This window comes from Carcharodon carcharias, chromosome 16 (assembly GCF_017639515.1).
Source record: "Carcharodon carcharias isolate sCarCar2 chromosome 16, sCarCar2.pri, whole genome shotgun sequence".
In the NCBI taxonomy this organism is placed as follows: Eukaryota; Metazoa; Chordata; class Chondrichthyes; order Lamniformes; family Lamnidae; genus Carcharodon; species Carcharodon carcharias.
The window spans coordinates 36,743,644-36,756,552 of NC_054482.1; the positions used below are offsets into that span (position 1 = coordinate 36,743,644).

General features: G+C 45.5%; 1 protein-coding gene across 1 annotated transcript in view; it reads right to left on the reverse strand.

The window, feature by feature from the left end:
• Window positions 1–12,909, reverse strand: part of LOC121288931 (probable voltage-dependent R-type calcium channel subunit alpha-1E) — a 1,066,831-nt gene that overhangs the window by 716,492 nt on the left and 337,430 nt on the right. The window contains exon 6 of the mRNA XM_041207798.1: window positions 12,203–12,393. Within this exon, the coding sequence (XP_041063732.1) occupies window positions 12,203–12,393 (191 nt within the window). The remainder of the gene's footprint in view (window positions 1–12,202; window positions 12,394–12,909) is intronic.

The following is a 12,909-nucleotide window of genomic DNA, read 5'->3' on the forward strand; positions in this document are numbered from 1 at the left end:
TTTGTGAGTGTGTGAGTTGAGATTGATGAGAAGAATGGCGGAATGGAGGAGATTATTCATCCTCTGTGGCACTGGGTGGCTGTCCTCCTCTGCAGGGCATTGGCGCTGACCACCACTGCCACCGTCCCCCAAGCTTGGTTGGCTACACCGCTGTCCATCCTGCAGCCAGAGCGGGGGTAGAGGGCATCCCGGCAGGCCTCCATGGCATCCAAAAGTCGCTCGAGGGACGTCACACTGAACCTGGAACCTGCTGTCTTCTTCAGTTTCAGGGCCATGTTTTTCGTGAGCAGTGGTGAGCTGAAAGCACTGGGATGTGTACTTGTGGGCTTTAAACATGGTGCCCGGCGTGATGCAGCAGCAGGGTGATGGTCGGGGGGGGAGCGAATGAGAGCCCACCTGCCATGGAAATGGCGTGTTTCCTGGGAGTGTATAAATAATGAGGTGGGTTCTGGATGATACGGTGTGAAAACCCCCCATCGTGACCAGTGGGTAAACGTTGTTTTACCCGCCTGCTACCATACAGTGCAAATTTGGGAAAACTCCGCCCATAATCTTTAAATTTATTAGTTAGCCATGGATGATGAGTCCTCCCCTTGCAATATTTCTTTCTCATTTGAATGGATCTATTCTGTGTATTCTGAAATATCCCCTTAAACATCTCCCACTGCATCTCTACTGACCTATCCCTTAACCTAATTTGCCAGGTCACTTTAGCCAGCTGTGCTTTCATGCCTTCATAATTGCCCTTATTTAAGTTTAAAATACTAGTCTTAGACCCACTCTTCTCTCTCTCAAACCAATTTGCTCAATGGTCAGGGAGAAGGGTTGTGACTGCAAGTGAGGCAGGTGTGGGTTTCCAGAATGTGGCAACGAAGGAGCTGTAGCCTTTGAACTTGTCCAACAGGTTTAATATTCTTTCAGCTTGTGTGGACGAGAGCAGGGAATGCAGGGAGAATAAGCAAACTGACCACGGCACCATGGGACAGTGAGGCATTCAGGTGGGGGAGTAAAAGTGAATGTCATTGTAGTAGGAGACAGTATAGTTAGGAGGATAGACACTGCTCTGAAGCCGTGGTCCTGAAGATTGTGTTGCCTGTCTAGTGCCTGAGTTCAGGGCTTCTCCTCAGGGATGGAGATGAACTTGCAGTGGGAAGGGAAGGATCTCATTGTCATGATCATGTGGGTACCAGTGACATCGGTAGGACTAGGGGAGAAGTTCTGTTTAAGGGGTGTGAACAACTAGGGGCTAAATTAAGAAGAACTACAAAAGGGTACTTGAATTACTGCCAGAACCATGTTCAAATTGGCAAAGAGAAAGTTAGATCAGAGAGTCAAATGCTAGTCTTAGACCCACTCTTCTCTCTCTCAAACCAATTTGCTCCATGGTCAGGGACAAGGGTTGTGACTGCAAGTGAGGCAGGTGTGGGTTTCCAGAATGTGGCAACGAAGGAGCCGTAGCCTTTGAACTTGTCCAACAGGTTTAATGTTCTTTCAGCTTGTGTGGACGATAGCAGGACTAGATTGGAGCAAGAGAAATGGATTTTGATTCACGGGCCCCAGTACTTGGGAAAGGTGGATTTGCACCATTGGGACAGTCAGGGAGACAGTGTGGTGTAGTGATAATGTCACTGAACTGGTAACCCAGGGGCCCAAGCTAATGCCCTAGGAACATGAAATCCCACCACAGCAATTGCTGGGATTTAAATTCAATTAATAAATCAAAAATATAAAGCTAGCCTCAGTAATGGTGACCATGAAACTAACATCGAATGTTGTAAAAACCCATCTGGTTCACTAATGTCCTTTAGGGATGGAAATCTGCCATCCTTACCTGGTCTGGCCTGACCCACAGCAGTGTGGTTGACTCTTAATTGTCCTCTGCAATGGCCTAGCAAACCACTCAGTTCAAGACGATTTGGAATGGGCAACAAATGCTGGCCTTGTCAGTGATGCTCACATCCCACAAAAGAATAAAGAAAAATACCTGAACTGTGCTAGGACCAATCATGTCATATAACTAGGGCTACAGGAAGGGCTGTAAATAATGGTTCACTGAGTGAAGAATTAGAAAGTTAAAGGACAAGGCAAGGCAATAGTGCAGAGTAATGATGGGTAATGATAACCAGAGGGCGACAGGAAAGGACAGAACATACAAATGTAAGAGGACATCAGCAAATAAGATCAGTATAGGGAAAATGCTAAACAGAGTTAAAAGCTCTTTATCTGAAAGTATGTGGCCCCTTAACAAGATGACTGAATTGATGGCACAAATAGAAATAACTGTGTATGATATGATGGCTATTACAGAAACCTGGGTACAAGGTGACCAAGGCTGGGACCTGAATATTCAAGCATATTTTACATTTCAGAAGGACAGGAAGAAAGGAAAAGAATGTGGGATAGCTCTCTTAATGAAGTATGAGATCAGTACAACAGTGAAAATGATCTTGCTTTTGAAGATCAAGATGTTGAACCAGCTTGGGAAGAGATAAGGAATACCAAAGGAAAGAAGTCAATGGTGGGAGTAGGTTAGCAGCCCCCTGACAGTAGCTACATTATAGAACAGAATATAAGTCAAGAAATAATGATGCTTGTAAGAAAAGTACTGCAATAATTGTGGGATATTTAATTTTCATAAAGATTTAAATTGGCAAAGGTAGCCTGGAGTGTATTAGGCACAGTTCCTTAGAACAATTCATTCTCAAGCGAACCATGGAATATGCAATTTTAGAGCTGGTAATGTCTAATGAGACAGGATGAAGGCAGTGGAACAGGTAGACAAGGTGGTTAAGAAGGCATATGGGATACTTGCCTTTATTAGCCTAGGCATAGCATATAAGAGCAGGGAGGTTACGTTGGAACTGTATAAAACGCTGGTTAGGCCACAGCTAGAGTATTGTGTGCAGTTCTGGAATCCGCATTATAGGAAGGATGTGATTGCACTAGAGACGGTGAAGGGAAAATTTACCAGGACGTTGTCGGGGTTGGAGGGTTTTAGTTATGAGGGGAGATTGGACAGACTGGGGTTATCTTCCCTGGAGCAGAGGAGATTGAGGGGGAACATGATTGAGGTGTATAAAACTATGAGGGGCATAGATAGAGTAGACAGGAAGGAAATTTTCCCCTTGGTGGAGGGATCAATAACCAGGGGGCATAAATTTAAGGTAAGGGGCAGGAGGTTTAGAGAGGATGTGAGGAAGAATTTTTTCACCCAGAGGGTGGTGGGAATCTGGAACTCACTGCCTGAAAGGGTGATAGAGGCAGGAACCCTCATAACAATTAATAAGTATTTGGATGTACACCTGCGAAGCCATGGCATACAAGGCTATGGGCCTAGTGCCAGAAAATGGGATTAGAATAGTTAGGTACTTGTTTAACCGGTGCAGACTCAATGGGCCAAAAGGTCTTTTTCTGTGCTAAAGACCTATATGACTCTATAAATCAATGATATCATTGTAAAGGGTTCTCTAGGCAAGAGTAAGCATAACGCGATAGAATTTCACATTCAACTTGTAGGTGAGAAATGTAGCTCTAAAACTAGTGTCTTAAACTTAAATAAAGGTAATGATAAGGATATGAAGACAGAATTGACTAAAGTAGAATGTAAAAATAGGTTAAAAGGTGAGACAGTAGCAGACAGTTAAGGAGATATTTTATAAATTTCAACAAAGATATATTCTATTGAAAAAGGCTGTATGAGAAGGATGCACCACCTGTGGCTAACTAAGGAAGTGAGGGATGGTATCACATTGAAAGAAAAGGTTTACAATGCTGCAAAGATTAGTGGTAGGCCAGAAGATTGGGAAAAAATTAGAAACCAGCGAAGGATGACTAAAAAAATAGAGCAAAATTAGAGATTGAGAGAAAACTATTGAGACATATAAAATTAGACAGTAAAAGCTTCTACAAATGTATGAAAAGTAAAATAGTTACTAAAGTGAGAGTTAGTCCCTTGGAGGATGAGATTGGGAAATTAAGAATAGGAAACAAGGAAAGAACAGAGATTTTGAACAAATGTTTTGTATCCGTCTTCACAGTAGAGGACACAAAAAACATGCCAAGAATAGAAGTAAAACAAGAGGGAGGGAGGAATATAAAACATTCACAATCACAAGAGAAAAAGTGCTATGAAAACTAATGGGACTAAATGTTAACAAGTTGCCTGGACCTGAAGGCCTGCATCCTAGGGTCTTAAAAGAAGTGGGTAATAGAGACAATGGATGAATTGGTTGTAATCTTTCAAAATTCCCTATATTCTGGAAAGGCCCAGTAGATTAGAAAACCACAAATGTAACACTTCCGTTCAAGAAGGAAGGAGACAGAAATCAGGAAACTATAGGCCAGTTAGCCCAACATCTGTCTTTGGGAAAATGCTGGAATCCATCATTAAGGAGGTAGCAACAGGATATTTAGAAAATCATTATACAATCAGGTAGAGTTAACATGGCTTTATGAAAGGGAAATTGTGTTTGGCAAATTTATTAGAGTTCTTTGAGGATCTAGCAAGCAAGGTGGATAAAGGGGAACCAATAGATATAGTATACTTGGATTTCCAAAAGGCATTCAGTAAGGTTCCACATAAAAGTTTAGTACACAAGATAAGAGCTCATGGTGTTGGGGTAATACTTTAGCATGGATAGAGGATTGCTAACTGACAAGAACGGAGTTGGAATAAATGGGTCATTTTCAACTTGGCAAACTGTAACTAGTGGAGTGCCACAGGGATCATTGCTGTGGCCTCGTCTATTTACGATCTACATTAATGACCTGGATGAAGGGATTGAGTGTATTTCAGCCAAATTTGCTGACAATACAAAAGTAAGTTGGAAAACAAGTTACGAGGGTACAAAAGTCTGCAAAGTGGCATAGACAGGTTAAGCGACTGGGTAAAAGGTTGGCAGATGGAATATAATATGGTAAAAGGTGAGGTTTTTTTAAAAATTCATTTATGTGATGTGGGCATCGCTGGCTGGGCCAGTATTTATTACCCATCCCTAATTGCCCTTGAGAAGGTGGTGGTGAGCTGCCTTCTTGAACTGCTGCAGTCTATGTGGTGTAGGTACACCCACAGTGCTGTTAGGGAGGGAATTCCAGGATTTTGACCCAGTGACAGTGAAGGAACGGTGATATATTTCCAATTAGGATGGTGAGTGACTTGGAGGGGAACTTTCAGTTGGTGTTGTTCCCATGTATCTGTTGCCCTTGTCTTTCTAGATGGTAGCAGTCATGTTTAGAAGGTGCTGCCTAAGGAGCCTTGGTGAGTTTCTGCAGTGCATCTGGTACACACTGCTGCTACTGTGCAGGGTGGTGGAGGGAGTGAATGTTTGTGGATGTGGTGCCAATCAAGCGGGCTGCTTTGTCCTGGACGGTGTCCAGCTTCTTGAATGTTGTGGGAGCTGCATCATCAAGGCAATGGGGAGTATTCTATCACACTCCTGACACATGCCTTGTAGATGGTGGACTGGCTTTGGGGAGTCAGGAAATGAGAAAAGCAGAATATTCTTTAAGTGGAAGGGGAGAGAGATTGCAGGATCCTGCGGTACAGAGGGATCTGGGTGTCACTGTACATTAATCAGAAAAAGTTAGCATGCAGGTACAGCAAGTAATTAGGAAGGTAGATGGAATATTGACCTTTAATGTAAGGAGGGTGGAGTATAAAAGTAGGGAAGCTTAGTTACAACTTAACAGGCAGTTGTGAGACTGCACCTGAAGATCTGTATATAGTATTGGTCTCTTTATTTAAAGGAGGGATATATTTGCAAGGAGGCATTTCAGAGAAGGTTCACTAGGTTGATCCCTGAATAAAGGGGTTCTCTTATGAGGAAAGGTTGAGCAGGTTGGGCCTGTATTCATTGGAGTTTAGAAGAATGAGAGGTGATCTTATTGAAAATATAAGATTCTGAGGGGGCTTGACAAGGTGGATGCTGAGAAGATGTTTTTCCCTCATGGAGTCTCTCGAACTAGGTAACATGGTTTCAAAATGTGGAATCTCCCATTTAAGATGGAGCTGAGAAGAATTTTTTCTCTCAGAGGATTGTTAGTCTGTGGAATTCTCTTCCACAGAGAGCAGTGGAGGCTGGGTCATTGAATATATTCAAGGCTGAGTGAGACAGAGTTTTGACCTGCAATGGAGTCAAGAATAATTGGGGGTGGGGTGGGGGAGTGGAGTGGGGTAGGTGGGAAGGTGGTGTGAAGGCCACAAGCAGGTCAGCCATGATCTGATTGCATGGTGGAGCAGGCTCAAGGGGATGAATAGCCTACTGCTGCTCCTATTTCTTAAGACTTTATGGATAGTTCTCAGTCCCTCACAATCTAATCCTCGGTGTCTCATTGTATAGTTCACTGTGTCTCACCACGTAGTTCTTGGTCTCTTTTTGTGTATTATCTGTGTACCTATCTTAGCGAGCAAGCCTTTGGTCAGCTAACTTAATATCGCCCTATATAACTCAATGTCATATTTTGTTTTATAACACTCCTGAGAAGTTCTTTAGGATGGTTTATTACATCAAAGGTGTGACAGAAATATAAGTGATTGCTTTTGTAAATATGAACATGGGATTGGCATCAGTGGGACTGGAGAGTGTACAGATTATTCATTTTACATATGTATAAATTGAGGTTTTAGGGAGGGCACAACACATTGTAAAGCAAGACACTTACAAAGAAAGACTCAAAAACCTGGGACTGTTTTCAGTGGAACAGAGAAGATCACGTAATGATTTGATAGAGGTATTTAAAATAATGAAGGGATGGGATTGCAATAAACTATTTCCAGTAATGAAGAGCTCTAAAATGAGGAGACAGGAATTAAACATTAAATATGTAATTAGGGCAGGGGACAGAAGAAACCTCTTGACATAAGGGGAGAGATGAGACAGTGGAATTCACTTCCAGGGTTAGTGATTGAGCTGAAACTATAAAAATGTGTAAGACTGGATTGATTAGATGAATGAAGGAAAATGAAATGAAAGTAGAAGAGACACATGGAAATGGGATTACTGTTCTTGCAAAGGATAAACACAAACAAGACTGAAGATCTTGTTTCTGCGCTGTATTTCTAAACCATTCTCTGGCTGACAAACCAAAGTGGTTTCATTTTATCTCCACCCTCTTTATTTTCATCAGTGGTTGTTTTCTTACTGCTGCTTGTAATTGGTAGTTTTCATTGGTGCTTGTCCCTTATTGGTTGATTCCTCCCATACCTGTTAAGGTTGACTTATTAATGTTTCATCAAACTATATAGCTTGCATAGATTAACCTTGCATCCCCTTGAGTATAGAAGATGAAGGGGTTGATCAAATTGAGGAGGTTAAGCTGATTAAAGGAATTCAGAGGGTAAATAGAGGGAAACTATATCCTCCAATGGAGAATCCAGATCAAGGAGACATAATCTTAAAACTAGAGCTTGGCTGTTCAGGGGTGATGTCAGGAGGCCTTTCTTCCCATAAGCAGCGGGAATCATGGTGTTAGGGTATTGATGAGTCAGAGTCTAACTGAATGGTCCTGGTACCTGGGGAGTCTCTCCCAGCCTCCAGTGTTCCACAGGTTGAATGGCTATCTGGAGAGATTTGTCTATTCCAAACAACAAAGGGTGTCTCAGCAAAGCTCTCAATTCTGTTGGCTCATTGGCTGCAAGTTACCATGGGCTACCTGGCAACAGCCTCTCAATCCTCTCGGTCCATTGGCTGCAGGTTCCAACCCTGCTTCATTGGCTGCAAGTTGCTAAGGGCACCCAGAGAAAAAAAAAATCCCTTGGTTCTTTGTGTAGTTTTAAACCCTAATTCAATCTGGAATTAGTTAAGAGAGCAGCAGTCATCACTTAAAGACGTTCTCCTCACACATTAGGAGAGAGAGCTAATCGTTTGTGGGAGTTCAGCGATATTCCGTAGGATGAGAAAATTGGAGTGAGCCAAACAAAGAGAAATGAGATGCTGAAGATTCTGATTGCAAACGTCAATAGCAATGCAGACAAAATGAAGATGTTTGGTTCTTGTGTACAAGTAGATTCTACAGGGTGGTAGTAATCAGCTGCCCTGGTTTGATGCAGATGCACAAATATGACCTGCATAACAGGTATGGCCAACATTTAAAGGGAAAACATTATCAATTAGATGAAGTAACAGCACTGTTGCCCCATTATAGATTCAGTTTGTACATTCAGGCAAGGATTGCAAAAATGGGCATTTTAATTGAGTGGGGGTCATTGAGTGGGGTCAATGGACAGAATTATTCTTGCCCGCTGGCTTTGGGCGTCTTGGCGAGGGACAATACGGCAGGAAGGCTAAAAATCGGTTTCACGACATTGTGAAACGAAGGTGCACTCGTCCGTTCTGCCTGGCAATGGTGGGCCACATTTCCCCCTGCCACATGTCGGGAACTTCATCTGCAACATCTGCATTTCATTTTCGGCCCAGCCCAGCCCACCAGATCAACACCCCACCCCCCTCCCCTCCCCCGTCAGCGTGATTGCATTGATAAGGCGTGCACCTGGCGGGCTGCATTTCGAGGGGAGCACGGAGGTGAGTGCACAGTGAGGTTGGGCAGTGCTCACCAGGGCCGCCTAATGGACCTCAAGGGTGAGGCATCGCGCATTCAGGTGAGGGCACAGGCACATCGCTTTTTCCCAGCTGGCTGACAGTGCGGTGCAAGGGCAGCCTTGCCGTTGAGGCGAGTTGTGTGGGGGGAGGTCTGCACTGCAGGTGAGGCTAGTTGGGGGGGCAGGTCTGCACTGAGGTGGGGCGAGCTGGGAGGGGGCAGGTTGGCACTGCGGCTGAGGCGAGTTGGTGGGGCAAGAGCTACACTGCTGTTGAGGCAAGTTGTGGGAGGGGGGAGTCTGCACTGGGGTTGAGGCGAGTTGGAGGGGTCTAGTCTGCATTGCAAGTGGGGCCGGTTGGGGTGCAAGGGTTGCACTGCCGTTGGGGCGAGCTGTGGGGGGCAAGACAGCCCAATCTGATGGTAGTGCGCAAGAACATGTGGGTGGGGGAGCGGGAGGGAAAGAGCCACACATTAGGGACACCGTGTATAAAATGACCATTCCTCTGCTGCTGAGACAGTTCAGGCACAGCCACATTGGTATGATTGGAATCGGGCCTCTAGCTTATCCTCCCACTCAAGCAACACAGAGACATCAAAGTGCCACCAAGTGCTCCAGAGCTTTTTACCCCTTGGCCAGAGGCTGCAGAACAGTTGGATGGCTGCACATGTTGTACAATCTCCTCACTAAAGCTGGTCATGGAGCAGTCGCTGCTGGAGGTGCTCACAGCCCGTTGCAATGTCATCATCCCGGTTTGGACCAGTCTCCTCCATGGTCCAAGCTAACAGAGCAGCTTTGCAGTGCGGGTTAGGAGAATGTCTGTGCCTGAGCTGAGACCACAGCCTGCAGTCCAATGGGCAAAGCTGCTGCCAATCGGTCAGGTGGAGTGGGGCGGAGGAGGGTGGGGTTTTGGGCAGCCATGCAGGACACTAATCTCTGGCCATTCAAGTGGTGGCCAGCACTCTCCGGGATGTGTTAAGGGGCCTTCAGACTTAACCAGGACAGGTTTTTAGTGCACCCATGTTAACCACCTGTCTCTGTCTCTCATCCTGCGGGAGGAGCACATCAGGATTATGGAGCCCAGTGACCTAACTGTATGCCTTGCAGATTACAGAGAGAGAAGACGATGGAGGGAAGTGACTGAGGCTCTTGGCTGGGCAAAGGGAGGAGCAGCACTGTCAGGAAGAAGGGGCGGCTGGGGCTCCCACACAAGCCACTGAAGAGCCACAGCCATCGCTGGTCGGTGCCTAGCGACACCCAAAATCTATAGACACCGCCTGACATTCCTGTAGATGACCGAGAACCAGGGTCACTGAAGACAGCGCGTGTCCAGGGAACTGGTCGCTCACATCTGCCACCTGCTGCAGGACTTGGTGCCACGGGGACATGGAGGGCATCCACTGCCAGTGGCTGTGAAAGTGACAGCGATGCTCAATTTTTACACCAGTGGCTCCTTTCAGGGCTCCACAGGTGACCTCTGTGGGATCTCACAATCCACCACCCACAAATACATCCATGAGGTCACAGTTGCCATCTTCACAAAAGGACACAACTTTGTGCATTTTGCCCGGAATCAGGAAAGCCAGGAAACAGGAGCGCTGGGATTTGCCCAGATCTCAGATTTTCCACAGGTGATGGGTGCCATTGACTACACTCACATGGCGCTCAGATCTCTGTGGCAACAAGTGGTCAACTACGTCAACCACAAGGGCTTCCACTCGCTGAATGTGCAGCTGGTGTGTGACCACCACAAACACATCCTGCAGGTCTGCGCACGGTTTCCAGGGAGTGTCCATGACTCCTACATCCTGAGTCGCTCACAGATCCCTGACATCTTCCAGGGTCCACAGAGGCTGCAGGATTGGCTCCTCGGGGACAAGGGCTACCCACAGAGGCCGTGGCTGATGACACCTGTGCAGTGGCCTCAGACTGCAGCAGAGCAATGTTATAATGAGGCTCATGCTGCAACTCACAACCAGGTAGAGCAGTCCATCGGGATGCTGAAGATGAGGTTCCGGTGCCTGGACTGCATGTCATCACCATCCTTGACAAATCTAGCGGCTATGAGGGACATGCTGCGAATGGGAAGATACGGTGCGAAAATCTGCCATTGCGGCCGGGTGGGTAAAATGTCCTTTTTCTGGCCCGCTACAGCATTTAGTATGAATCTGTGATGATTTTGCCCATTGAGTGGGGTCAGCAGGGTGATAATGTGGAATCAGCGAATGCGCTGAGTGAATGGGGTCAGTGCAGTCAGTGACTGATCAGTGAGAGGCAGTGTTAGTCAGTTCCACTGGTCCTCACTCTGCAGTAGAGAAAGTGTGCCTCGGCTAGTATCAGTTTCACCAGGAGTGAATTGGTTCAGTGATTTTCGATGTGTGGCTGGACTGTTTTTCAATGGTTGCTCATGTCCTGCACCCTGAGACATACTATCACGGAATCCATTCAATGAGTACTTGCCTGCCTGGGGTCCAAGGAGCAGGTTCTTTCAATGGTTACTGTGATGGCAACTGTAACAATCATTACGTGAAATAACCCTTAACCAATGGCCACAACTTGGAGAATGAACAGCATCTGATTAGGTAACATCATTATATCAACACACTGCAGCTACTGCCTTGAATGTTCCACAGAGATGTTAATCACTGACCATGTCAATCATTAAGTCCCAGAAAATAACCTTGTGTTTTATATTCATTCATGAAAGGGAATGAAGTTGCATTTATATAGAACCTTTCACTACCTCATGTCTTTCCAAAGAGCATTGCAGCCAATAAAGCACACAAAAACTATCATCACACTATTGTAATATTATCTTTTGCACAGTAAGCCCCCACAAAGAACAATGAGATAATGACTAGATAATCTGTTTGACTGATGTTGGCTGAGGAAAAATTATTGGCCAGGTCACTGAGCAGGACTCCCCTGATGTTCTTTGGAATAGTGTCATGGGACTTTCTTTTACATCTATCTGAAGTGCAGACACACGTGGCCTCACATTAACGTGTAATTGAAAAGATGGCACTTCTGAGAGTGCCGCACTCCCTCAGTACTGGCAAGGGAGGGAAGTTAAGGAAATTCTATGAAACCGCAGTGCAGGACATTTCAAAAGGATTTTTAACTGTCCGATTGGGCAATTTGAAAGTTCCAGATTTGTTTTGGGAGTTGAGAAAATGAGATATCAGTATTCTGAGATACCAGACTGACACCAGGGACTAATGGATTGGGGCTGGTGGGGAAATTTAGTCTTTGACTTCCGTCAGTGGTCATGATAGCAGCATACAGAACCACTGAATGAAAGAGCACAGAAAGAGCTCAATTGGACCATCACACCTGCACTGGCACTCTGAGAGAGCTAGCCAGTTAGTCGTCCTCCTCTGCTTTCCCCGTAGCCCTGTCATTTTTTTTCCCCCTTCAAGTATTTTTCCAATCCCTTTTGAAAGTTCTGATTGAATCTGCTTTTCCCGCTCTTTCAGGCAGCGCCTTCCAGGTCACAACAGCTTCCTTCTGATACCCCTGTGACTTCTGGTTACCGATACACCTGCCACTGGAAAGAGTTTCTCCCTATTTACTCTATCAAAACCTTTCTTGATTTTGAACCCCTCCATTAAACCTCCCCTCAACCTTCGTTGCTCTAAGGAGACCAACCTCAGTTTGACATTAACTTACATTATAGAGGATTGTGGTCCAGCCCTCCATGGTAATGCACTGGAAGACTGTGAGGAGTGCGAACAGGATGTTGTCGAACTGGGTGATGCCAGCGTTGGGTCCAATCCAGTATTGACACACCGTACCATTTGGACAGAGCCGGGCTGGTTCCTGAGTGCCGCAGGGGAATTGCAGTTCCAGCTCTTCTGCGGCTGTCAGGGTGAATTACAAAGACAAGTTCATAACGTTACATTTGTCAGAACTTACATTTCTATAGTGCCATTCATAATCTTAGGATGTCCCAAAGAGTTTTACACCTAATAAAACACTTTTTGTGAAATGTAATCACTGCTGTATTGTAGCAGAGGAGGCAGCCCAAATGAAGCAAAATCCCAAGTCTCACTCAGTTAACACAAGTGTGTCTGCGCACCCAGCGATCTAAAGTATCATCAAAGTGAGTGCGGGGATGTCCGGTCACTTCCCAGTCATACTTGTGTGTGTCTGTTAGCTTCCTATAAATCATTTGTGCATGTTCATTCAGGGCAACTCTCCACCAACCCCCCCCCCACCCCCCCAAAGTCCCCATCCCCATCCTTGCAAGGTTACATCCACATTGCTCCATCTCTAGTACATCTGCATTCAAACCCAGTTCCTATATGCTTACATACACTCTGCCCCTCCTCGTCTGGGACTGGTCCAAGGTCTATCCTGGTTTATGACTGGTTGAG